At 44.0% G+C, this 23,698-nt stretch overlaps 1 protein-coding gene across 1 annotated transcript in view; it reads right to left on the bottom strand.

Annotated features, from left to right (window-relative positions):
* ULK2 (unc-51 like autophagy activating kinase 2) overlaps positions 1-11,475 on the bottom strand; it is a 101,723-nt gene extending 90,248 nt beyond the window's left edge. Inside the window, exons 1-2 of the mRNA XM_066575114.1 lie at positions 11,171-11,475; positions 1,148-1,240 (exon numbers count right to left, since the gene is read on the bottom strand). Of these exons, the coding sequence (XP_066431211.1) occupies positions 1,148-1,240; positions 11,171-11,260 (183 nt within the window). The 5' untranslated portion in view covers positions 11,261-11,475. The remainder of the gene's footprint in view (positions 1-1,147; positions 1,241-11,170) is intronic.
* Between the last annotated feature and the right edge of the window lie 12,223 nt (positions 11,476-23,698).

Genomic DNA, 23,698 nt, shown 5'->3' with positions numbered 1-23,698 from the left:
CCATGACCCCTTTCTCCTGACAGACATCTCATTGCATCGTGTTTCACTAGAAAGCCATCTATCGAGAGAGGGAACGGGTTAGTCAGATGACTCTTCACTGCTCATTTGTATATGGCACAAGATAAAATTTGGAACCCGATTGCGTATATGGACTCATTAGAAAAGACAGGGCATTGGAAGTCTCATTTGCACAAGGAAAGACTAGAAGCAATGGGATGAAAGGGAGGAGACACAATATAGATATTAGAAAAAAACTTTCTGACAGGAGGGTGATCAATGAGTGGAAGAGCTTACCACGGGAGGTGGTGAGTTCTCTTTCAATGGAAGTGTTCAAACAAAGGCTGGACAAATACCTGTCTGGGATGATTTAGTAAATCCTGCACAGAGCAGGGGGTTGGACCCGATGACCCTGGAGGTCCCTTCAAACTCTACAAATTGTAAAGTTCTAAGCAATTGATTTTTTTCATCCCTGCTGGACAATGGAGTTACTTTTTTGGAGGGGGTAAGACGGTGGTAACAGGTTCCCTTTAACCCTTTCCAATCCACTGTCTGACGTCTGAAGACATTATGATTTAAGGCTGTACAGCTCCAATGTTGGAAGACATCCGTCGGGGTTCTCTTACTGTATATTGCCAGCCTCGCTGCTGTCGGAACCTATCAAATGTGTCACCTCATGTAGTACTGGCTTTAGCCAGCATATAGCGCCGTTGTATAATGGCAGAAAGAGTAAGCTTCCTAGGAAAACCAGGATACAAATTGGATTGGAAAGGGTTAACGACTGAGTTACAGATGCAGACTGAACAAATACATTGAGCTGCATGCAAGCTTGTGGAATATCACGCAACCAAATCAGTAGCACTACAAAGTCTCTGGATAGCGGTGTTCTTACATATGAATGAATATTTCTCATCACTGACCTTTAACAATGTAAAAAGTTACAGAACAAAAAAAAAAAGTAGGGAAAAAAGCTACAAACTGATAAAATAAAATAGAAGCATAAGAAAAAACAGACAACACTTAAGTAGCCGGTGATGAGCAGAGAACTTTAACATAGAAGTATTTGCTTGTCAAGTGTCCCTGTACAGCAGTCATGGCCCTTTATGATGCAGCCAGCATAGATTTCCACTGAACTGATAATAAACCTCACCTTCAAAATTTTGATTTCTTTGCCAAGTAGGATCTGCGACTTTGATAAGTTCTTTTTATTGATGCTTTTAATAGCCACCTCCCAGTCTGTTTTCTAAACAGAAGAAAAAAAAAATAGGATAAAGAAACTTTTCCACAGAAGCATACGTAACGCAACAAAAGTAATAATTAAATTTCCTGTTGTCTTGCTCCGAAATCTTGGCAGCAACCACCAACCCATTAGCCAAATCCCTTGCAGACAGCTGTGCCCAGTCATTTGGCATGAAATTAAAAATAATAAAATATATTATCTAGACGAAGTAATGAAAACATTGCACAAAACAGAGGGGGTATTCCAACAAATGCCGTTTGACATGTTCGACATCCACTAGGACGCGGGATGTGGGCGACATTAGATTAGATTTGACACTTGACTTTTAATTTTCCATCAGCTCCACCGCTGTAATGTATTCTTACAATATTATTTCTCAAATATTCTCACAATTTGTTGCAACTCTCATATTATAAACCCAATTACCATTGTACACAGCAGAGTGCAGTCAGCGCTATAAACAATAGATACCCTTTATAGGGGCTGTGCACATGTGCTACATGTCGATTTCACCCCTAAGGCCGGCTCACACGAGCGATCTGAATTCTGCACATGGGTTCCCATGGTGCAAGCTGACCCCATGTACCTTCTTTTTCTGTGCATTACAGGGTTTTTTATATTTGCTTTCCCTGCGCCAACGATGACGCAAGTACCCATGGCCCATCCACAATGTCCATTACGGATGGGCTGTGGGTCGGAGGCCATCTGCAGAAAAAAAGAACAGGATGTGATTTTTCCTCCGCTTGCAGAATACGCAATTCGTTTCTGCGAGTGTGAAAAAAAAGGCGATTTTTACATACCTTTGGTGCATGCCATTTGCCTCGGATCCTTCATGTGGACGCTTGACTACAGATTCCGTAATTCAAATTCACCCGTGTGAGACCGGCCTAAATTTAAGGAGTGAAATCCATGCTGAATATTTGCAGCATAAATTGACATACTGCAGATTTACCTCCCTAGTGACCACCCAAATGCCTTTTTACGGCAGTCTCTAAGGGGCTTTAGAAGGGTTGTCCAAGTAGTACTTTTTGCTAAAGCCTCAGTTGTTTACTGCAGTCCCACTAGTTTCCGGAACGTCACGGGTTCTGCCGCCAGTCACAGAGCTCCGTAATCAACCGCTGAGAGTTGTCGCTGGCTGCAGCAGCCTGTGACTACCAAGGGAAGACCTAGAGCAGCAGCACTGAACACAGCAGGGAACAGAGAGAAGAGTAAATGTCGGTTAGGGGGTCTTCACACTTGCGAGAAAAACTAGTATTTTTTGAGCAATGAGAGAGTGAGTGAAGAAGCAGTTATGAAACCAATGATTTTCAATGTTTTCATTCCCATTTGAAGTATTTTCACTCATGCGATGAGAAAATAAATAAATAAAGTCGCAGCATGTCCTGTCTTTCAGCGTTGTGCGATTTTTTTTTTTATCATCCACGTTTCCGGTTCATCGAAGATACCCCCGAGTTCCTGAAAAAAGGAGTCCACCGACTGCAGGGAGGTGGACCCCTCGGGAATGGAAAAAGCTCCGCAGCAGGGACATTATAAGCCCGACCCTCTAGGCCTCCGAGCCGGAAGAACGGGGACGCATCCGAAAAAACAGGCGACACGCCTGTTGGAAAACAAAAAACTTGTTCCTCTCCCCGGAGAACACCTCGGGAAGAGGGCACTTGGGTTCGGGACTGGTTGAAGCGACCGGCCCCTGCGGCAACGCCCACTGCTCCTGGGCCACCATGCGAGCTGATAAATCCTGGATCACCGGCACCAGGTCTTGCAGCTGGTTTGCGAGGGCGCTGATCATCGCCATGGAAGAAACAGTTTTAAGGCCCAGTTATTATGTTACGGCACTCTGACCCCCGAGCGCCAAGTGGGGTGCCCTCACCTTCCCGCACCCCACTGTCCCTGCCTACTTGCCTCGGCCCTGGCTAATCCCAGGCGGACAACTGGACGGCGGTCCCTGCGCTGGCTAGGGACCTGGCGACTGACAAGAGAAACTAACTGATGGGGGGAACAGAGTGCTGACAGAGAGGCAGATGGACAAGACCAACAGAACAAACAAAGCTACAGGCAGGCTGAAGGAAACTGACTGGCAAACTAGGGCTAGCTGCTGACAGACTAGCTAGTAGCAGACAGAACCAGGACTGACTGAGTAAAAGGCACACTAGGAAGAGACTGACTGGCAACTAGTACTGACTGACTAAAGCAGGCAAAACCAACTAGTGGCTAGCAGAACCAATAACTGGCAGTGAGCTCAAGTCACTGCCAGCCTTATAACTGCAAGGCTCCGCCCATGGGCGGAGAGTGGGAGGAGTCGACTCTCCAACTGCTGTATAAGAAGGGTGGAGGAGTGTGGGCGGCACCCTACGGGCGGACACACCCACGCCACCGCCCACCCCAAGCCGCTGAGAGAGCCCCGACACAGAGCTCCAGGACGCCAGAGCGACGCGCGCCGACCGCGGCTCCCTGCGCCGCCCTGCATGGTAACACCATTAATACGTTTAACATTAGAAACTTCTTTTGACATCCGCGCGATAAAAATTGCATGAGACAATTGCGGGGGGCAGGGATGCTAGATTGTTCTATGGAAAAAGCATGCTCAAAAATCGTGGGAACAAAGAAGTGATTTTGCCACAATTTTCAATGCGGCAAAATTGCGATCACCAGTGTGAAGGAGCCCTTGTTTTGTTTTTTTGGTGAAATCCTGTTCCCCAATGCAGAACAACAACTACTTGCACGACCTTTTTTAACCTGCATGATCCCCTTTTTACAGCGATGCAAGGTTAAGGGCGGCTTCACATGAGCGAGAAAATCGTGCAAGAATTGTGCATTGCAAAACGCACGAATATGAACCCCTTTCTTTTTAATAAGGTCATACACATGAGCCATGTTTTCCTGCATAGCACCAGGATGCGAAGCTATGCAAGAAGCAAATCACAGCATGTTCTACCTTGCTGCATGTTCTCATATCGCAGCGCCAATTGTTTTCAACACGATGCGTGGTCTCCCATTGAAAACAAATCATCCGCCATCACTCTCAGCTTCCCTTTCCCTCGCGGTCACCTCTGAAAGTCTGTGCTCAGTTTACCGAGTGTGACTCTTCAGTCAGTGTGGGTCATGCTCACAGACAGAGCACCGACTTTTAAGGGTGAATGCAAGGGAATGGGGAGCTGGGTAGGCATGATGTAACAGGTTACAATCTGTTGGTTTAAATATGCCATCCAAACTGCAAAGTGTGACTGTTCTCAGTAAGAGAAACCATGTAATCTTGTAGACATAATACCTTTTAATGGCTAACAAAAATACATGATGTTAGTGCAAGCTTTCAGGTTCTTTTTATCGACCCTTCATCAGGCTAAAATGAAACTGGTTTGGATGGCACACAATTATAACATAAATGCAGAGGGGAGGGGAGGACACATCCCTCTCGATCTAAATAATTTGTTCACACACAGAAATTTAAGACTTAAAATAACAGCAATCTGAGCAAAGAGGTAGATGCTTAATCAGTCCACTGAGCTGAGCAATGTGACAGTTTAATGATGATCCAAACTGCATGATGTTCTAGAGTAAGAAGAGCCGAGCAGAGTAGTAGTTTTATGGAGAAAGATTCAGTATAACTTGTATTTTATTAATTTATATCTCTGCTCATTCTGCAATGAACAGTCCAATGGGCGGAGCTATCAGTGATTGACAGATGTGTATGACTCTACATTCAGGAGTAGCTGTCACTGATAGCACCACTAATTGGACTGTTCAGCTCAGAATGTGCAGAGATATAAATGAATAAAATACAAGTTATACTGAATCTTTCCCCATAAAACTAAATATCAATCTGCTCAGCACCTCCTGCTCTATAACATCATGCCTGCAGTTTAGATAGTATGTTCAAGCAGACAGATTCCTTTAAAGTCTGACAGACCCCTATGTAAGCGGGGTAGCTTACAATCTGGATTGGACCCATTCGTGAAAGATCCCATGAACAAATTAATGCAGCTAATGTGAGCTTCTAGACAGATCCAGCTTACTGAGCTACAGAAGAGCCGAGCAGGACATAACAGGGAACAGGACTGTACCTAACAAAATCTGTCTTGTCACTTCAGCTTCCACACCAGTAAGAAGAGAGATCTCAGAGGTGGGATTCTGTGGAGTGCTATGAAGGGGGAAGGGGCTTGGGAAGCAGCTATAGTTAGCAGATAATGAAAGCAGCTTCCACATCAGCAGTCAGACTGGCGTATCAGCTCTAATCCGCGGCGCTGTCACTCAATCCACGTCATAAGAAGTGAGCCGCTGACGGATCAGACACCTGGGACACCGGCACGTGTCCGCCACGCCAGACCCACCGCCTTTACAGGGGAAATAATGACACCGGCCGTCTTCAGTGTGAAGGTTTAGCCAACAGCAATTTATTGGCTATACATTTTAGGCCTTAAGCCACTATCACACATGCACTTTTTACTGCGATTACCACAGTGTTTCCAATGCTGCGATAAGCGCTATATAACACTCCCATTGATTTTAATGAGGCCTCACAGACACGCGCTAGTGAGCGTCACGATTTTCGAGGTCTTCTTTATTTTGCCACATTTTCACTTTTTTGTAATGCGCCTCATCACCCATTACAATGATGGGGGTGCTTTAAAAAACGCTGCCGAACGCAGTAACCTGCATCCAAAAACGGCAGTAAAAATGGCGGAGTTTTGCTGACACTGTGTGCGAGTGACCTTACTATGACAAACATGATGAACAAAACCGTAAGGTGCATTTACACTACTGTATTTACAGTCCATACATCTCAGGAAGGGAAGAAAAGCAGATTTTTTTTTTAATTCCCTTTTTCAATGATAGGAAGCATCAGCGTACATAAAAGAGTCACATCTTAGTGTATATAGAAGTATATGGCTCTTCTGGCTGATGTGACAGGCGAGGAGACACTCGTCTGCGTTAGGTAGTGGGTTGACAGCCTTGGCAGCTAAACCATGTCTGTGGTGTCTCATATACGGCTCCTATTAATTAGGTAAATAACACAGACTCCTCAGCATCAAATCATGCCTTCCACAACTGTACCGCCCCAGGGTGCTCTAGTCTAGCGGGTCTACCATACAATGTAAAGGCCAATTTAGACAACAATTATCGCTCAAAAGCCTTCTTTTGAGCGATAATCGTTGTGTCTAAATGTGCTCATCTTTCACTGTTCGGCCGAACAACAGTTTTCAGTTCTGCTTGAAAACTGTTGTTCAGCAAAACAGCTGATAAGAAGGACCACAGGCTGTGTTCTGCCCCTGGAGAGTCGATTACAGCTGATAACATTGTTACAGCTATTCTCCCTTCTCAGCCCAGCTGGCAGAACAGCTGATAAGCAGGATTGCAGGCTGTGTCTGTTGTCCATGGTGCCGAATTCTCCACGGGGAGCCCATGGCTGAACAACAGAGCTAATTACAGAGCTCAGATCTCCTGTGAAGTTCTGTAACAGCTCCCAGAAATGCAAATAAAGCTAATAAAGTACTAATAGCAATTAGTGTCTATTAGTACTTTATGCAAAACTATGGCTAATCTTTTAAAAGATATCTGTGTGTGTAAATGGGGCTTAAGATCAAGCAAGAGGTTGGGGGTAGGGGGGGGGGGGCACATGCAGCAGATTTATTATACAACTTTCTGTGACTGTCCCCTGAATAGGACATAAGGAAAGTCATGTGCCTTCCACTGAACAAACAATTATTAAGAAGGTAACCAGATGCAGCAGTTTTTGCAACAAGTCTAGTCTGCTGCATTCACATGGGTGAACAAGACATTGCTCCGAGAAGCTGGAAACGATTTAGCACTCATGAACGTCGAATTCTGATGCGTTTTGCAAGAAAGCACATCTCATTGCTGCGACTTTCATGGGCATTGTTTCATGTTATTTCAATAGTGTAAAAAATATATAAATAAACATATATATTCTATCTATATATACACATACAAATTAGGCTGCCTGTCCACCGGTGTTGCGATATCCACTGCGGGAGCCGCCACCCAAGGAGCAGGAGCCAGCTGACAGATAGGCTCACCGCAGAGAATAGCGGCAATTCGCAGCATGCTGCAATTTGCCGGCAGCGAGCAAAGAATCGCTATGATTCTCCACTCGTGGGCAGGGGGGCTACGCGTTCCATAGCAACACTATGGGAAGCGTTCACTGCGTTTCCCGCGGTCGGATTATCGCTGCGGGGAAAAAAGTGAAAATTCGCCAGTGGACAGGAGCCCTTACACTGCATACATTGCATAGCAGGAGATTGTGTTGTATTCTTTTCAATGGACCTGCAAAAAAAAAAAAAATAAATTGCCCAAAAGTAGGACATTCTGCTGCAACTTCTATTTCTCGCGGCATCGAAAATCTCTCTTGTACATAGACCTATTTAAAATAATCTTGCAACACACAAACTTTGCACAATTTAGTCACCCTTGTAAATACCTTCTAAGGGTACGTCCACACGGCGCAATTCACTGCGGGATTTTCCACATGAACTCTGCCTCTGACCACTGTGGCTTTCTGCAGTGGTATCCGGCACATCACTTCTTCACACGTAAATGCCCGTTTCCAAGTCACAATTATACACACGGATTTTGCCCATTGACAGGGCTAAATATGTATCAAAAACAGTGGCAGAAAGCCATGGATTTTGACACAGTTTTTAGAGGTGGAATTCATGCAGAAGTTTCCGTGTGAACACACCCCAACACGTTAAAGAACATTAACCATCAAGCGCCTGTCCTCGACCTGTATGGTTTTAGTGCAGTAACAAAGAAGCCTATATTTGTTCTATCGGATCTTGGTAAAGTTGGGTGACAACTATGGTCACCTTTAGGGCTCACACCTACTTGCTTTTTTTAACGCTGCAATATCACTGCGTTTTTTTAACGCAATTGTCAGTGGGACTTTCTAATGTTAAAAACACATCACACACAAAAAAATAAATAAATAAATCACAAAGCACAAACCTGCGGTGCGTTTTTAACACTAGAAGGTCACATTGAAATTTGCATTAAAAAAAAAACAACTGTGTGGGAGCCCTTATGCTGATCTGCAGTAGATTTAACCCTTTCTACTGAAGGGGTTAAGTCTGCTGCGCACCCGCATCACAATTAGCACTAATGGTGCAGATTTTTGTACAGATTTTCCACTTCAGAAAATCTGCACCCTTTCCGCTAGGTGTGAACATCCCCTAAGCCGATACTTAAGAATTCCTAGTAGATCTGACGAGCAACTTTAGAGTGATTTTTTAGCATTAGTAACCATTAAATGGAATCTGTCATTAGAAAAAAAAAAAATCTATGCTTCTCTATTCCTCCCCAGGCAGTCTTCTTAACGCATCTTCTCCTGACTCCCATAGTCCCTCTGGTCACCTCACTTGCAAGGCGGCCGAGTCTTTGTGTTCCAGTGACGAAGCGTCCGTTGCCAGCAGTCTCCTCCTTACAGGGCAACGTACGATATGTCACCAGTAACGTAGCATTCACAGCCTAGCAGGGAGTGCCGAGCTATTGCAGAGACTGTGCATGCACACTCTCTTACTGCAATAGCATATGACCACTCACGGCGAGACAGTGCGCATGCGCAGTCTCGGCAATAGCTCAGCATTCCCTGCTAGGCAGTGAACACTACGTCACTAGTGATGTAACCTACACTGACCTGCCGGAAGGAGAATGCAGAGAATGGACACTAGATAAGAAGAAGATCTGGACAGCTTGCAGTGAGGTGACCTCGGGGACTGGAGGAGCCAGGAGAAGATGCGGTAAACCCTGTTCTTTAGAGTTTTCTTATAGCTTTTTCATATAGCTTTTTCACAGTTCTTCCACATAGACTTCAGTGATAAACCAGGGAATATAGAACTGAGTGTTTTAGATGGAGCACCACAATGGTCCTCAGCATCACTTTTATCCATGGGTTTTCTGATATTGTGGTTCAGATACTACAGTCTGTCAGCTCTCCTGTCTTGTCAGTTTTAGTAAACATTAAAACAAATCTGGAACATCTTTCTTTACAGCTCTACCTTGTGTTGCTCCTCTGTTATTCCTCCTGGAATTGTAGGAGTAAACTGAAAACTGGGTGTTAACATTTTTCTGATCAGTCAGTATTGAATGGACAGTATCAGTGTGTAGGATGAACCTCATTGACGAGGGGAATAGTTGTACCCAGTTGTCAATTTAGTCACCCTTTTTTACAAGGCATAACAGGAAAAAAATGGAAAGGGTCATTTTATTCTATGTATAGTTTACTTATACTTTAGGTCAGGTGAACTTTTAGCCAGGTCTTAGAGCCAGCAATGACAGTCTGTATGTAGGGCCAAGTTCATCAAAGAGGGTTGAGCAGTAAACAGGTATGTGCAGACCAAGCCTTACAAGTCAGTAGTCTGACTAGTGCTCACTTCAACTGTAACCACTACACGGTACCCCCATCTTCAAAAGAACTAACGGAGATCTCCACTCTCCTCTAGTCATCACAACAGGACCACAATTCCCCTTTAGTTACAGCAGGCTCCCTCTCCAATAGCTTGGCCTCCCATTCCCCAAAAGTGCGCTCCTCCCACAAAGTCTGCAGGATGCTAAATATGAGCACCTGTCACTCTGCAGGTCTCCACCCATATTTGTGGTGGAGACAATATGCACTGGTACCTGAGCACCATAACAGATCAATACATAATACAGATGTAGACCACATGGCTGCTATGAAGACCATGGAGAAGTTTGGCCCCACCCATTTTTGAACTGAGGGGCTGAAACCAGTGCAGAACTCCCCTCTCCAGAGAACTGCATTACTCAACAACAAGCGGTTGGGATTTATCTTAAAGGGTATTCTGTGCATTTACTATTGATGGCCTATCTTCAGGATGGGTCATCAACAGTTAATTGGCTACTTGGGATATCCACAGATCAGCTGATGCTCTGGCCCGCTGTCAGTGCCTAAATGTCCACAACCGGAAGTGTAATAGAAGGTATCGCTCCCACTGAAATCATCGGGAGTGATGCCTTAGTTTACACTAGCAGTTCCTTATTGCAGTCAGACTTGGAAGTGTAATAGAAGGCATTGCTCCCATTGATTTCAATGGGAACAATGCCTTCTATTACATGTCCAGCTGTGACCACTGATACGGGCATTGGACCCCCTTGGCCCTTACAGTAAGCTGAGAAAATAGCTGATTGGCTGGGATCTCGACCCCCACAGATCAACTATCCTGAAGACAGATCATGAATAGCAAATGCCCAGAATACCACTCTAGGGGGCATAGAAAGAGAATGGAGGGGAAACCAAGCACTTTTGTAAATTGCAGGTTAATAAGGGGCCCCTCTCCTCTACCCACGCTTCTGATACACGGGGCGCACAGCAATTAAAGTGATTTGCCAGGTAAAATTCATGGACCAATTTGATACATTTCTCACCTGGAGTCCATAATGCAGAATTGTGACATTTAGCAGCACATATAGACACGGCTGTAACATGTAGGACCACACTAATGCATACCGGTACCTGGGCACTACACGTATGGAACGTCAGCAGGAAGGCAGGAGACGTTATAAGACACCCGGTAATAACGGAATGGGGATCAGCCAATATGTAGGAAGAAAACAAACTTAGTTTTGCCAAGAGATTTTTATTTTTTTATTACTGCTGCCAACACTCCGGTTCTGATCCAGAGCTGCGACCGCACAGAACACTTATGGGGAGCGTGCCCACAACTAGTGCAGGAGCTGCCGGCCACAACTAACTGGCCAGGGCTACTAGTCCCTGCCAGCTGTGATCTCCACCCGCAGATCGGAGGTCTGTGCCAACTAGCCGGGGTACACAGCTGAGGAGGGCACACACTGGCAGATGACGTGTGCAGCTCCTGGCCCCCGGGACCATGCAGCAGTCCTGGGACAGGATCACACAAAGGAGCCCCGGCAGCCGCTCCTCGTCCCGGTGCGGAGGCCGCTTACCTTCCTATGCCGCCCTTTAAACACCACGGCGAAGGCTCCATGCCCGATCAGGTCCTTCCTGCAGTACTCGAAGTCTCCCACCACCTCCATGTCGGGGCTGCGGGGCTGTCATTCAGTAGCCCCAGTGCACCTTCTCGCCCCACCGGCGCCCCTCTCTCAAGAGCAAGTCAGCGTCTGCCGCTGGATGAGGTGCGGGCATCCTGCGTGTCCCCAGGGGCAGCTCACATGATGTGGGGCACTGTCTGCCTGCTACACGGGGCTCGCGTCCATCCCCTCTCCGATCACTACCGAAGCTTTGTGTCTCCCGTAACTGGAGGGACTACGGCTAATGCCGGAAGCGGGGAGGTTTTACCCTTCCAAACACTGCTGTTTCTAACTCCGCCCATCCCTCCTGGGCACCCAATCAGATAGTAGACAGATTGCACCAATGAGAGCGCAGGCTCTCAGGCATGCTGAGGACACCGCTGGTCGGCCAGCGCTGTGATTGGCTGCTGCTGGGCTGCTGAGCAGTGCGAGAAGGGTCAGGTCTAGAATGGAGTGGGTAGTAGGAGGTCCTCCCCCTGGAGTCTGTAATTTAGTCTGCTCTGTATTGAGCGGCTAAAATGGAGTGAGTAAATAGAGGTCCTCCCTCTAGTGTCAGTGAACTAGTCTGTCAGTGTAGTGCAGGCTACAATGGTGTTATTAGTAGGAGGTTCTGCTTTTGAGCTGACTTATTAAAATCATATTTTTAATCAGAGATATTGTCTTGTATAGATTTTAATAAACATTTAGAAACACAATTTTAAGTGTTGGAAGTTTAAATGTGTTACGCCGTGATAGAGCACCAACTCCAGATGGAGGATCTGATTCTAACCTTTTCATTCTAGACTGCTGGATTAGCCTTAGGTAATGCTGATATGATATGAATATAAATTGATCTGATGGAAAGAAGTGTATTTAATGGCTATGGAAACCTTTGTGGGTGAAAAATCAATACATATATATCTTACTAAGTCCCTGCAGAAAAAAATAATGCTCTCATATGTATTTTTTTGTTTTGCATTGTGTTTTCCTTTACATGCATTTAAAAAGTCTCATACTTGGTTTGCTGGTTAACTAACATTCAAGTTTCTGGCTGGGGGTAGTTCTACCACTCATCAGCTGGTTTCTCTCATAAACAAGCACAAGCTCAGCTCCCTCTGGTCATGCTTGAAGCCGGTCCCTGGTGCAAAAAAGGTTGTGGACCACTGATTTATGCTGTATGATTAACACTGTAAAAAAGCCCTCAAAAAACAAAACAAAAAAAATTGATGTGTTTTCTCTCTTTGTTATCATAAAAAAATTTATAAAAGTTTTACAATATAGTCTTATGCATCCAAAAATGGCACCAATAAAACTCACAGTTCGCGACGTAAAGAACAAGCCCTCATACGGCTGTGTCGACTGAAAAAAAAAAAGTTATGGCTTTTGAAAAATGGAGATGAAAATCCGCCAAAAATCGTTGCGTCCTTAAGCCCAAAATAGGCCATGTCCTTAAAGGGGTGGTCTCGCGAAACCAAGTGGGGTTATACACTTCCGTATGACCATATTAATGCACTTTGTAATATACATCGTGCATTAAATATGAGCCATACAGTAGTTATTCACTTACCTGCTCCGTTGCTAGCGTCCTCGTCTCCATGGTTCCGTCTAAATTCGCTGGCAGCTTGCTTTTTTAGACGCGCTTGCGCAGTCCGGTCTTCTCCTTTCAGCACGAGCCGCTTCAGTGTGCTCCCCGCTACAGCTCTTCTGCGCATGCGCAGACGAGCTGTCACTGCTCGGGAGCGCGCTGGAGCAGCCATTCTGTTCCATCCTCTGTTAGAGGAAGGTGCAGAAACTGGAGCTGCCGTCCCGAGAAGCTGCCCAGGTGTCCAGCTGTCCCGAGAAGCTGCCCAGGTAAGTGATGGGTCGGGGGTGATGTTCACTGACAGGTGAAGGCCCCGGAGCCCAGCGCTGGGCTCCGGGGCCTTCACCTGGGCTCCGGAACCTAGTGCTAGGCTCCGGAACCTAGCGCTGGGCTCCGGGGCCTTCACCTGGGCTCCGGAACCTAGCGCTAGGCTCCGGAACCTAGCGCTGGGCTCCGGGGCCTTCACCTGGGCTCCGGAACCTAGCGCTGGGCTCCGGGGCCTAGCGCGGGGCTCCGGAACCTAGCGCTGGGCTCCGGGGCCTTCACCTGGGCTCCGGGGCCTAGCGCTGGGCTCCGGGGCCTTCACCTGGGCTCCGGGGCCTAGCGCGGGGCTCCGGAACCTAGCGCTGGGCTCCGGGGCCTTCACCTGGGCTGAGGGTCTAGCGCTGGGGAGCCGGGAGCGTAGCGCTGGGGAGCCGGGAGCGTAGCGCTGGGGAGCCGGGGGCTAGCGCCAGTTACCTGCTGCCTGGCGGTGGGTGACTGGTCGGCGGCTGCGGTGGGTCCGGTCGGCGGCTGCGGGGCGTCCGGTTGCCATGGAGACACAGCTGGCAGCGTCTCGGGAGCGCGCACGTCGGGCTGCAGCAAGCGACGGGAAAGGAGCCGGCGGCCATCTTGGGGAAACTTTTATAAGTTGCTGAAACGCTGGAACGGTAAGTACAAACCAGCTAGGAAAGTCATTTACAGGGGTAATTAGTAATGTATGTTTAATTAGGGGGACTGGGCAAAAAAAAAATTCACTGCTTCCTCGAGACATCTCCTTTAAGGGGTTAAAGGGGTGAGTGATTAGAAAAAAAATTCTATACTTACCTATTCCTCCCCAGGCAGCCTTCTCACCACATCTTTTCATCGCTGATCCTCTCCTGACTCCTGGTCCATTCACTACATTTTGCCTCCTGCAGAGCAATGTACACTGTGTCAGTAGTGATGTAGCATTCACCACCTGGCAGGAGATGCCGAATCCTCAGCAGGCTGCTATAGTGCACAGATGCTGGCTATTGCCACGACTGCACAGTGTCTCTCACCGTGAGTGTTCATATAGTATATGAACACTCGTAGCGAGACACTGCGCATGCGCAGTCATAGCAATAGTTCGTGTCTTCGCTATAGCAGGCTGCCGAGGATTCGGCATCTCTTGCTAGGTAGTGAAGTCATTGGTTTATTGCCTTGCAGGAAGTGAACTGGTTGCTGCATCACAGGAAATAGAAGTATCAGTCGGCTGGAGATGACCCAGGGAACTGGAGGAGCCAGGGGAAGATCAGCAGGGAGAAAATGTAGTAAGAAGGCTGCCTAGGGAGGAATAGATAAGTATAGATTTTTTTTCTAATGACAAAACCCCTTTAAGCAGCAGGCTAGGGCCCTAAATGTGATATATAAGCACAAAAATAACATCATAATACGTGTGCTATGTTTGTTCATTATTCCATCAAAATAGCATATCTGAAAATGACAATTTCACCACAGCATTGATATATACTAACCAGATGTATTCCATTAATGTGCTATGAAGAATTACAATGCTTTAAAACACTTGAGTGATTAAATAAGGAGCACTATGAAGGGGGCACTTCAATGTCAAACACTCAATCATGTGAAGCAGCAGCAATACACTATGCTCTGCAGTCAAAGATAAGTAGTGTATGGCCGTTATCAGGCCATTTCCAATCTAATAAGGTATATTCACACCTGTGCTTTTATAAATGCATAGGATTTTACTGACAGTCAAATGAAAATTTGCTTTACAACAATAAACAAGTCACAGTCGTGTTTTCAAGCAATATTTAATGTCTACCTATATAAAATATATATTGCGATCAGCCATAATATAAAAAACACTGACCCATGTAGGGAATAACATCCATTATCTGGTGACAATGGCACCTGTCAAAGCCAGTCACCTATACAGCAAATAAACAGTCAGATCTTGAAGTTTATGTGTTGGAAGCAGAAAAAATGACCAAGTGTAATGATCTGAGCTGCTTTGACAAGGACCAAATTGGGAGGAGTAGACTACTGGGTCAAAATATCTTCCCTACAGCAGGTCTTGGGAGGTGCTACCAGTATGCCATATCTCCAAATCTTTAAGCAAAAAAAAAAAATAAATTAGCAGTGGCGCGCTTCGCTTCTCTCTTTTTAATATTAGCCTACACCCTTTTTATTGTAAGCTATGCTCTTTCTGTCCTCTCACAGTATGAGTATACGTCTAAATAATAGTCAGATACCAGCACTACACAGCAATAGTGATTACAGTGCAGTTATTTCCACTGATCAAAGGAGAGGTCTTCTCTGATTGACGATGTCTGCTTTTGGTTTTCTCCTCAATGTGGGCCCAGATCACCATGATTACTTCTTCTCACTACTACTTGTCTCTGCATACTCTTTCCATCCGGTAACTACCTCTACCCCCTCTTAGTGCCCTTATTTTGTTATAGGGCCCTATCATTGGCACCACTTTGTTATAGTACGTCTTTGTCCCTCTCAGCAGCCTCCAGCTCTTAGACTTTTTTCAGAGAAGGAGAGGAGTCAGGCTATATTCTGTATAAAGCAAGCAGCATCTGGCACCAGTGGAGGAGCAGCCTTTGCCAGTTACTACCATGCACTGCCTAGCCATCTCGGCTTTGCTCTTCAGGCAGTGCGCATGTGCCAAAGGGTAGCACACCCTCACTTGTCAAACATCTTCTCGCCAAGCGCTTCTTTTTATTTATTTCTTCTTGTGGCAATTCTATTTCTGCTTCTGTTAAGTTGAACACAATAAAATGATGTCCAGGAGCTGAAGTTGGCAAGTCCCCATCTATTCCTCATAAAATAGACGTTCTCTGGCTCAGGTTTTTAATGTTTTCAGTACAAATACATTTAGCAAATTGTGATATATAACACATTCATATGAGCTGTGTTCTAGATGGTGTTTAACATTTGGTACATTACATTATAGGTACATTCACCCCTCCCCCCTTTCTTGAATTTCTTTCCCCTTTTTCACTTTTTTATCTCTATTTATTTCTTTGGCTGTATTTGCTGATGTTTTTATTGCAATAGTGCTCTATCCAGCATATTTGAGGAAGAGGTTTTTATGCCTTAAAACACATCAGATTAATAAAAGAGAAGTCAAGTTTTCACTTTTTTGAATTTGTTTTTCACATACAGAAAGGTTGCACTGATGCCCTTTGCTTTATTGCGTCCACGTTTCAAACATGAGATCATTAATGTTATTCACTTTTTCTGTCAGTTTTAAAGGGGTTGTTCGGTTACAAATTGACATTTTAAAATTAGATTTAAATGAGTTAAAATAATGGTACTTACCTGTCCTCAACCCGGTGAACTGTGCTGCAGCCCTATGGATTGTGGTGCCCGCAAAAGTCAGGTGACTGCTGCCTGCAAATCAGAGGCTGCAGCATCACCATTCCGAACTCCTCTCATGATGGCGCCCAAGATTTGAGCACGGATGGCAGGAGAAAAGCTGTGATGCTGCAGCCTTTGATTGACAGGCAGCAGTCACTTGGCTGCTGCTGTCAACTGAATTGCGGAATTGCAGCGTGGGATTGCCAGGCGTGAGGATTGATAAGTATCGTTTGTTTTATTGTTTTAAAATGTCAGTTTGTAACTGGAAAACCTATTTAACGTTATGCAACTTTTTACAATATACACACTAATCAGCCATAATTGTTCACAGCAGGCTGTTGTGGCTTCCTAAAAGAAAGTAGTGTTATATCGCCATCTAGTGAGCACATAGAAACCAACATGATCAATCGGATCTGTTGTGCCATATTTATGTTAATTATTGATTTATTTTTAATTGCTTATATATAGCGAGTGGTAATTAAATAGACCATAGGCCCCAGGGTGTTCAACACAACTTGAAGACACCTCCGTCTCTTACGCACTGTAATTATAGTCAGCAACACCACCTTTCTGTGTCCAGCATGACTACTTTTGTCTTTTATGCTCATCTTGTCTCTGCAAACTCTCCCCATCCCTCTGCTACCCTAAATATCCCTCTCAGTGCCTAACCATACTAATAGTGTCCCAAAAAATACCAGAGCCCCATAAAGTAATGCAGCACCCACATGATAATTCTACCATAGTATCCACAAAAAGGGGTAATGCCTCCTTTGGGCTTCATAGTAACAGTGCCCTCTCATAGTAATAATTCCCTTTTGTGCCAGCCTCACAAGGTAGTAATGCCCACTTTGCGCCCTGAATAAGTGATAGAGCCACCTGTGTGCTGTCACAAAGTAATACAGTGTTATATTTTCCTTTGAACCTATAATTCTTAACTTCATAAATTATAAAGAAATACATTTTCTTCTTCCATTGTTTAGGTGACGGAGCCTTACCAGAGAGCCAAAACTGAGTGATTAAATTATCAGCAACAAATAAAGAACTTTGCATGTCAGAATCAGCAGATATTAGTAAGAAGGATCTTCTAAGAGTCTGGGTCTAGTGGTACCCCTCCTTTATATACTTCATTCAAACGGAAATTTCTTCCCAGAAGTTAAACTTCAGGCATCTACAAGGCAAGTGAAAACAATCAGCTTCAGGCTAAAACCTTTGGGACAATTGGTTTTAATATACATGTACTGTTAGTTCTATGCATAATACATAGAACCATACAGAACCAATGGGCTACTCATCACCTCTATGCTCCTTTCAATTAGTATAGCATGTTATCAGGGCAATAAACAAGGCTATTAAAGATTTATGGCATATTTTGGCAGTACCTTATACAAAATAGAAGCATAAAAAAATGTCTAGCGCATCTAACAAACAGTGTCGGGAAGCTGATTATGCAGAGTGACCAGTAATGTCATGGTGTGGTTGGATTACATCAGCAGTGCACAATCTGTGGAATGGGGGTAACTCATGACCTGCTTGCTTTTCGGTGCTAAACCATCTGGTCACAGAAATGCTTGTGTGTATCTGATGGCCGCTCACATGTATTTTACACGGAAAAGGGAAAAGGAGTAATACATGGTGCAGAAGCAGAGATAGATAAGTACTAGTGTGGCATTGTGGGATCCCCATATATCAGCAGAATCAGGGGAACAGGAGAATGTTCCACTATTCTTTTTTTTTTCTTCTTTTTACTATAATTTTTATTTAAAACTTTCAAATTTTACAATAATACAATAAACATTTGACCAGAATATTTCATAGTCTCACTAATACACAACAAAAGTAGTTCACAATTATGTAGATTGAGGGAAAAGAGAGAAGAAAACATGGCTGAAATTTAAATAAAGAATAATCTTCTCCTTAGTGTCCTGGTCCAATCTTGAAGTTGGACTGCTATAAAAAACAGATTACAGAAGCCTGGCCAGGGCCTAACTTGGGGAATAGGTGTAGGTGAGAAGGGGGGTAAGGGTAACTTCTGAGACAGGAGGAGCTTTTCCCATGGGGTGGACACTGCAAGAGACAGCTTCGGGCTGTAGGTTGGCAGTTTGGTGGGCATTTTATGATATTGCGGCTTTTACAGGCAGGCTACGAATCTATTACTTTGTGGGGGGAGAGTATATTCTAGCCAAGGAGTCCATATTTTCAAGAATTTTCTATCAGCTAGAATAGAGGTCAGTTTTTCATTTATTAGATACCAATGCACCCTGCGCTTGACCTCGGTAAAGTCCAAGGAAGCTTTGTGCCACAAACGGGCAATAACTTGTTTTGTGGCCAGAAAAAGGATGGAAAATAGTTTCCTAGAGTCGGGGGAGGAGACGACACAATAATAATTAGTTTGTTTAATAATGCTTCCCAAGGGTTTTTGCATATATTGTGGCCTGTGACTGAATATGTTAGGGTGTAAACTCGAATCCATAGCTTCCTAACCTGAGGACAGGACCACCAGATGTGAAGCATATCTTCCGAAGTTGAGCATCCGCGGAAACAGTTGGGAGAGTATCCGGGTATTGCATGGGCCGCTCAGTCTGGGGTTAAGTACCAGCGGAACAAGATTTTAAATGAAGTTTCTAGCATTAATATATTTCTGCTGTTAGTAGATTCCTATATCTGGGACCAGTCCTCTTTACAGAATGTTCTACTATTCTATACTGATGGGCCTATTATATCAAAATTTGAAAACTGTTCATCTTAGGCCTCATGTCCATGGGCATAATTAAATTGTGGGATCCACGTGGGTCACCCGCGCGGATCATCCACAGTTCAATATTCCAATAGACTATCATTGGGCATCCACAGGTATTTAAATACCTGTGAATGTCATTTTCTTTCTCGCTGTGCGGATCATACATGGGAAAAAAAACACAGCATGTTCCATTTTTCTGCAGATCCTGCTGTGACGGCTTCTATTGAAGTCAATGGAAACCGTCTGGTCTGCAGCACCCCCGCAGCTGACACTGCAGACGTGCCATGGATCTGCGGGAAAGGGGGAGATTTAAAAAAAGAAAAAAGGCACTGTGCATGCGCACGGCATGTCGGACAGCATGCCGAGTGCATCTGCCATGCAGAAGAGAGAAGATCCAGCCACGACGGAGGAGACCCACGCCGCATCCGGACAGATGAGTAAATGTATTTTTTGCCTCATGTCTGCGGGCACAGCAGGAATCTGCTGCGGGATTCCACACTCAGAATCTGTGCGTGCCTGTGCACATGAGGCCTTAACATTGTATTCCACTCTAAACAAATAAATATATAAATCAATGAACAATCTAGCATGCAATTAAGACATTACAATAAACCGAACCTTTCACTATACCCAGAAAAGTGGCCATATAGCTTGCAATGTACCTAAACTTCAGCATTTATTGGAGATATTCCCAAACAATGAGCTAAAATAAACTGCTTTCTGATAATGTGTCAGATATTCTGATTTACAGAAAGCCATGACGATTGTTACAGTGGTATAAATTATGTAATTCTGATACATTCTATTCTTCATTTCCAAGTGAATTTTTAAATAGTAATTAATACTGTAAGTATATGCACATTTCAACTATGACTCACATTCATTACGTGGCTTCACACTTTAAATGTACATTTAGAACCTAAAAATGGAATGTTGCTATGGCATCACTGGTAAGGAAGCACATAGTAACCTCAGACTGTAAATACTCTTTTTTGAGAAAAGCTTTTCTGATCTCCCATGATGGGATCCAGTCCAATCCTAGGTGCTAAATATGTGGCCCCTGCACAGAACCAAAATACAATCCTGTCCCTGGTTTGCTGCAATAATTTCTGAAACATGTGCATGGATTTAGATATATGGAACAGGTGCAGACAAATGTTTGCAGCAAATTTGTCAAGTGTGAAAATACCCTGATAAGATCCCACACCATAAGCCCTGCAATCAATCCATAAAAGAAATTGCGCACAAGCAGCACTCACTTGTTGCCTCTCAGGGGCTGGATCCAATAGTGCAAAGCCTCAGAAAGGAACCCGGACCATGATTCCACAATCCACAGAGAGTATATAATATAAGGCAGCACCAGGATGCAGTAGAAAAGTACAAAAAACTTTATTTCCCCGTCTTAAAAAATGGCTGCAACGTTTCGACCAGACTTTTACCGGTCTTTATCAAGCAGAATCCCTGCAATCAGTATGGAGAGGCAGGTGATGTATGTTAGAAAATTATATACAGTACTGTGCAAAATGTTTTGGCAGGCATGAAAAAAAAATGTTTACACTAAAGAGCGTTTGCCCTCCAGTGGCGTGGTTTGTATGAAGTGGGCTCTGGAACTGAGCCTGCTCCATATTTGGCAGGTGTCAGCTGCAGGAGATAACTCAGATCATAGCTGTTAACCACTGTGAAATCTGATAGTGGCATTTAATTAACCCAACTGTCTCTCCTTGCAATGAGATCACAGGGTGTCGTTCGGATGTCATGGCAGACCAGGGTCTTGTTAAGGCCGCCAGCACTACCATGTATTTCTGCCTATTAGGATGTGCCTGTGGCAGGGCCTAATAGATGCCTGCAGAATAAAATATACTGTGAAACTGAAGTATTGCAATATACTGTATAAGCAATCAATGATTGGATATAAAAATAAGTTGAATTACATTTTTTTTAAAGTATTACAAAAATTTTAAAATATTAAAAGTTAAGTAAACCCCTTTTCTCATTTTTAACAAAAAAATAAATAAAAATTAACGTTTGTGGTATCAATGCATCCATAAAATTCCGATCTATTAAAATTTATACTCATTGTCCAAAAAAATCCCTTTCCTAGAAGAAGTTGTTGGAATCAAATGAAATTTTACAAGTGTGATTGTAACGTTGTTATAAGTAAATGATTACAATATCGGAGCCAAAGGATAATTTATTGCAGAAAGCTGAAAAGCTTGAAGGGAGGCTCTAGTGCCCTGCTGTACCACCTCTAGCTTGGATGCAAGATGTGATATGGGCGGGCATGGAGGTTCTAGTGCCCTGTTGTGCCGCCTCTAGCTTGGATGCAAGATGTGATACTGGCGGGCATGCAGGCTCTAGTGCCCTGTTGTGCCACCTCTAGCTTGGATGTAAGATTTGATACGGGCGGGCATGGAGGCTCTAGTACCCTGTTGTACCACCTCTAGCTTGGATGCAATATGTGATATGGGTGGGCATGGAGGTTCTAGTGCCCTGTTCTGCCGCCTCTAGCTTGGATGTAAGATGTGATACGGGCGGGGATGGAGGCTCTAGTGCCCTGTTGTGCCACCTCTAGCTCGGATGTAAGATTTGATATGGGTGGGCATGGAGGCTCTAGTACCCTGCTTTACCGCCTCTAGCTTGGATGCAAGATGTTAAAGATGGATAGCGCTCCAAGAAATGGATAAGACGTGGTTGTCAAAAAATACAGAGAATATACGTAAATAAATATGGGGCAATCGTATGCAGAAGGTAACTCACCCCGTGACGCCGGGCCCGTCTGTGGGGTGCCCGTGCGTCAATATCCAAGATGGCGTGTCAATCCAGAAAGAAATTCCTTGCACCGGTCTCACGAGACATCCTGAGGAGAGCGTCTTGGTTGCTCCCGGCGATGAAAAAACCACCACGGGATAGGGATAGATCAATGTGAAAAACAGAAAATTAACCAGCGCTCCGGTGCTTTGGAAAATGGCAGATGATGCAAGGTAGTGCAAACGAGGTGTATATGATGTGGATGTTACTTACTTCGCAGGGGTGCTAGTGGTTAAGCACCCCTGAATCCAAGGTAGCAGGCAGAATTCAGAAGGAGTGGATGCGAACAGTCTATTAGACTTCAGGAGTGCCCATTTGAAAAAATGGAAATTGAACGTGCCCTATGGGCAATTCAAACGTCTAAGACGAAATTGTTCTACTGTAGAAAAGTACAAAGAACAAGCAAACACCTTATATAATCGTTTTCGTGACAAAAAATACCCTGAAAGCCTCATAAAAACATCATATACAAGAGCATTAGAGGAGAATAGACATGTAGACAATATAGATAAAACGAAAAAACATATAAAAGATCGAGATAAATTTGGACTGTGCTTTATCACGAGATTCAACTCTAAACAACACAATCTCCAAAAAATCATTCTAAATAGGTGGAAAATCCTGGAAAACGACCCCCATCTTACAGACATATCGTCTTCCCGTCCTAATATTATATATAGGAGAGGGAAACATTGGGTAACATCTTAGCGCCTTCGCGCCCCCGGACATCAAATTTCAAAAAAGAAAAAAAGAAAATATCTGCAATCTCTCCAGTATTAGGTGCATATAAATGTGGAAAAACAAACTGTAAATGCTGCCCAAATATATGTCATAAGAGAAAAACCATTGAAAGACAGTTGGATAATCATTATTTCATCAGACAACATCTAAATTGCAGTGCAGTTTATTTAATATACATGATAGAATGCCCTTGCGGGCTACGGTATATAGGTCGCACCATCAACTCACTACACAACCGCATTAACCATCACAGGCACAACATTAAAAGGAGTTTTTTAAAACACAGTCTATCGCGACACTTTTACCTTGAACACAATTCAGATCCAAATCTGATGAGAATCACTCCGGTAGAAAAGATTAATATAGGAGAATTCACTAAGTTAAAAACGAAGGAAATGTTTTATATATTTTATTTCAATACCCTCATACCGAATGGCTTAAATGAGGTTTTAGAGAAATTTTAACAAGAAATTATAACTGTATTCACTTTTATATGTTTAGTTGTGTAGTAGAAACAAAAATGTGAGAGACTCAAAATATTGGTCATCCAGTTTAGAGGCACACCACATATACATGTAGTTTCTAAATTGCATATAAGTTTTAAATAACAGACACTCTACCATCAGATTATAAACTTAGGATCATCACAATATATATGAATACAAGCATCTCCCATGTACGTAGTTTCTATATATATCTCACAATTTTATTCAGTATACAGAGGTGCTGTGGGTTCCCAAGTATAAACCTTCATTTTTCCCGTCATATACTTGTTAAATACTACACAGAAATGGTCCTGCAGTATATTTACTATTCACTCTTAGTGTAAAGTTAATCTTGGTATGTTCCTTCTCTGCATCTATAATGCACTTCAGCCAAAAAATGTATAGATCCAATTTTCTATTCATAATGCCCCTCGTTTGTAGCCATATGGTATCGTGCAGCCAATATTGTTGGGCTGCACTTACTAATATTCTATAGC

This window comes from Eleutherodactylus coqui, chromosome 1 (assembly GCF_035609145.1).
Source record: "Eleutherodactylus coqui strain aEleCoq1 chromosome 1, aEleCoq1.hap1, whole genome shotgun sequence".
NCBI classification, from domain to species: domain Eukaryota; kingdom Metazoa; phylum Chordata; class Amphibia; order Anura; family Eleutherodactylidae; genus Eleutherodactylus; species Eleutherodactylus coqui.
The sequence above is the reverse complement of the archived record's forward strand: the minus strand, read 5'-3'. Positions and strand labels throughout refer to the sequence as shown.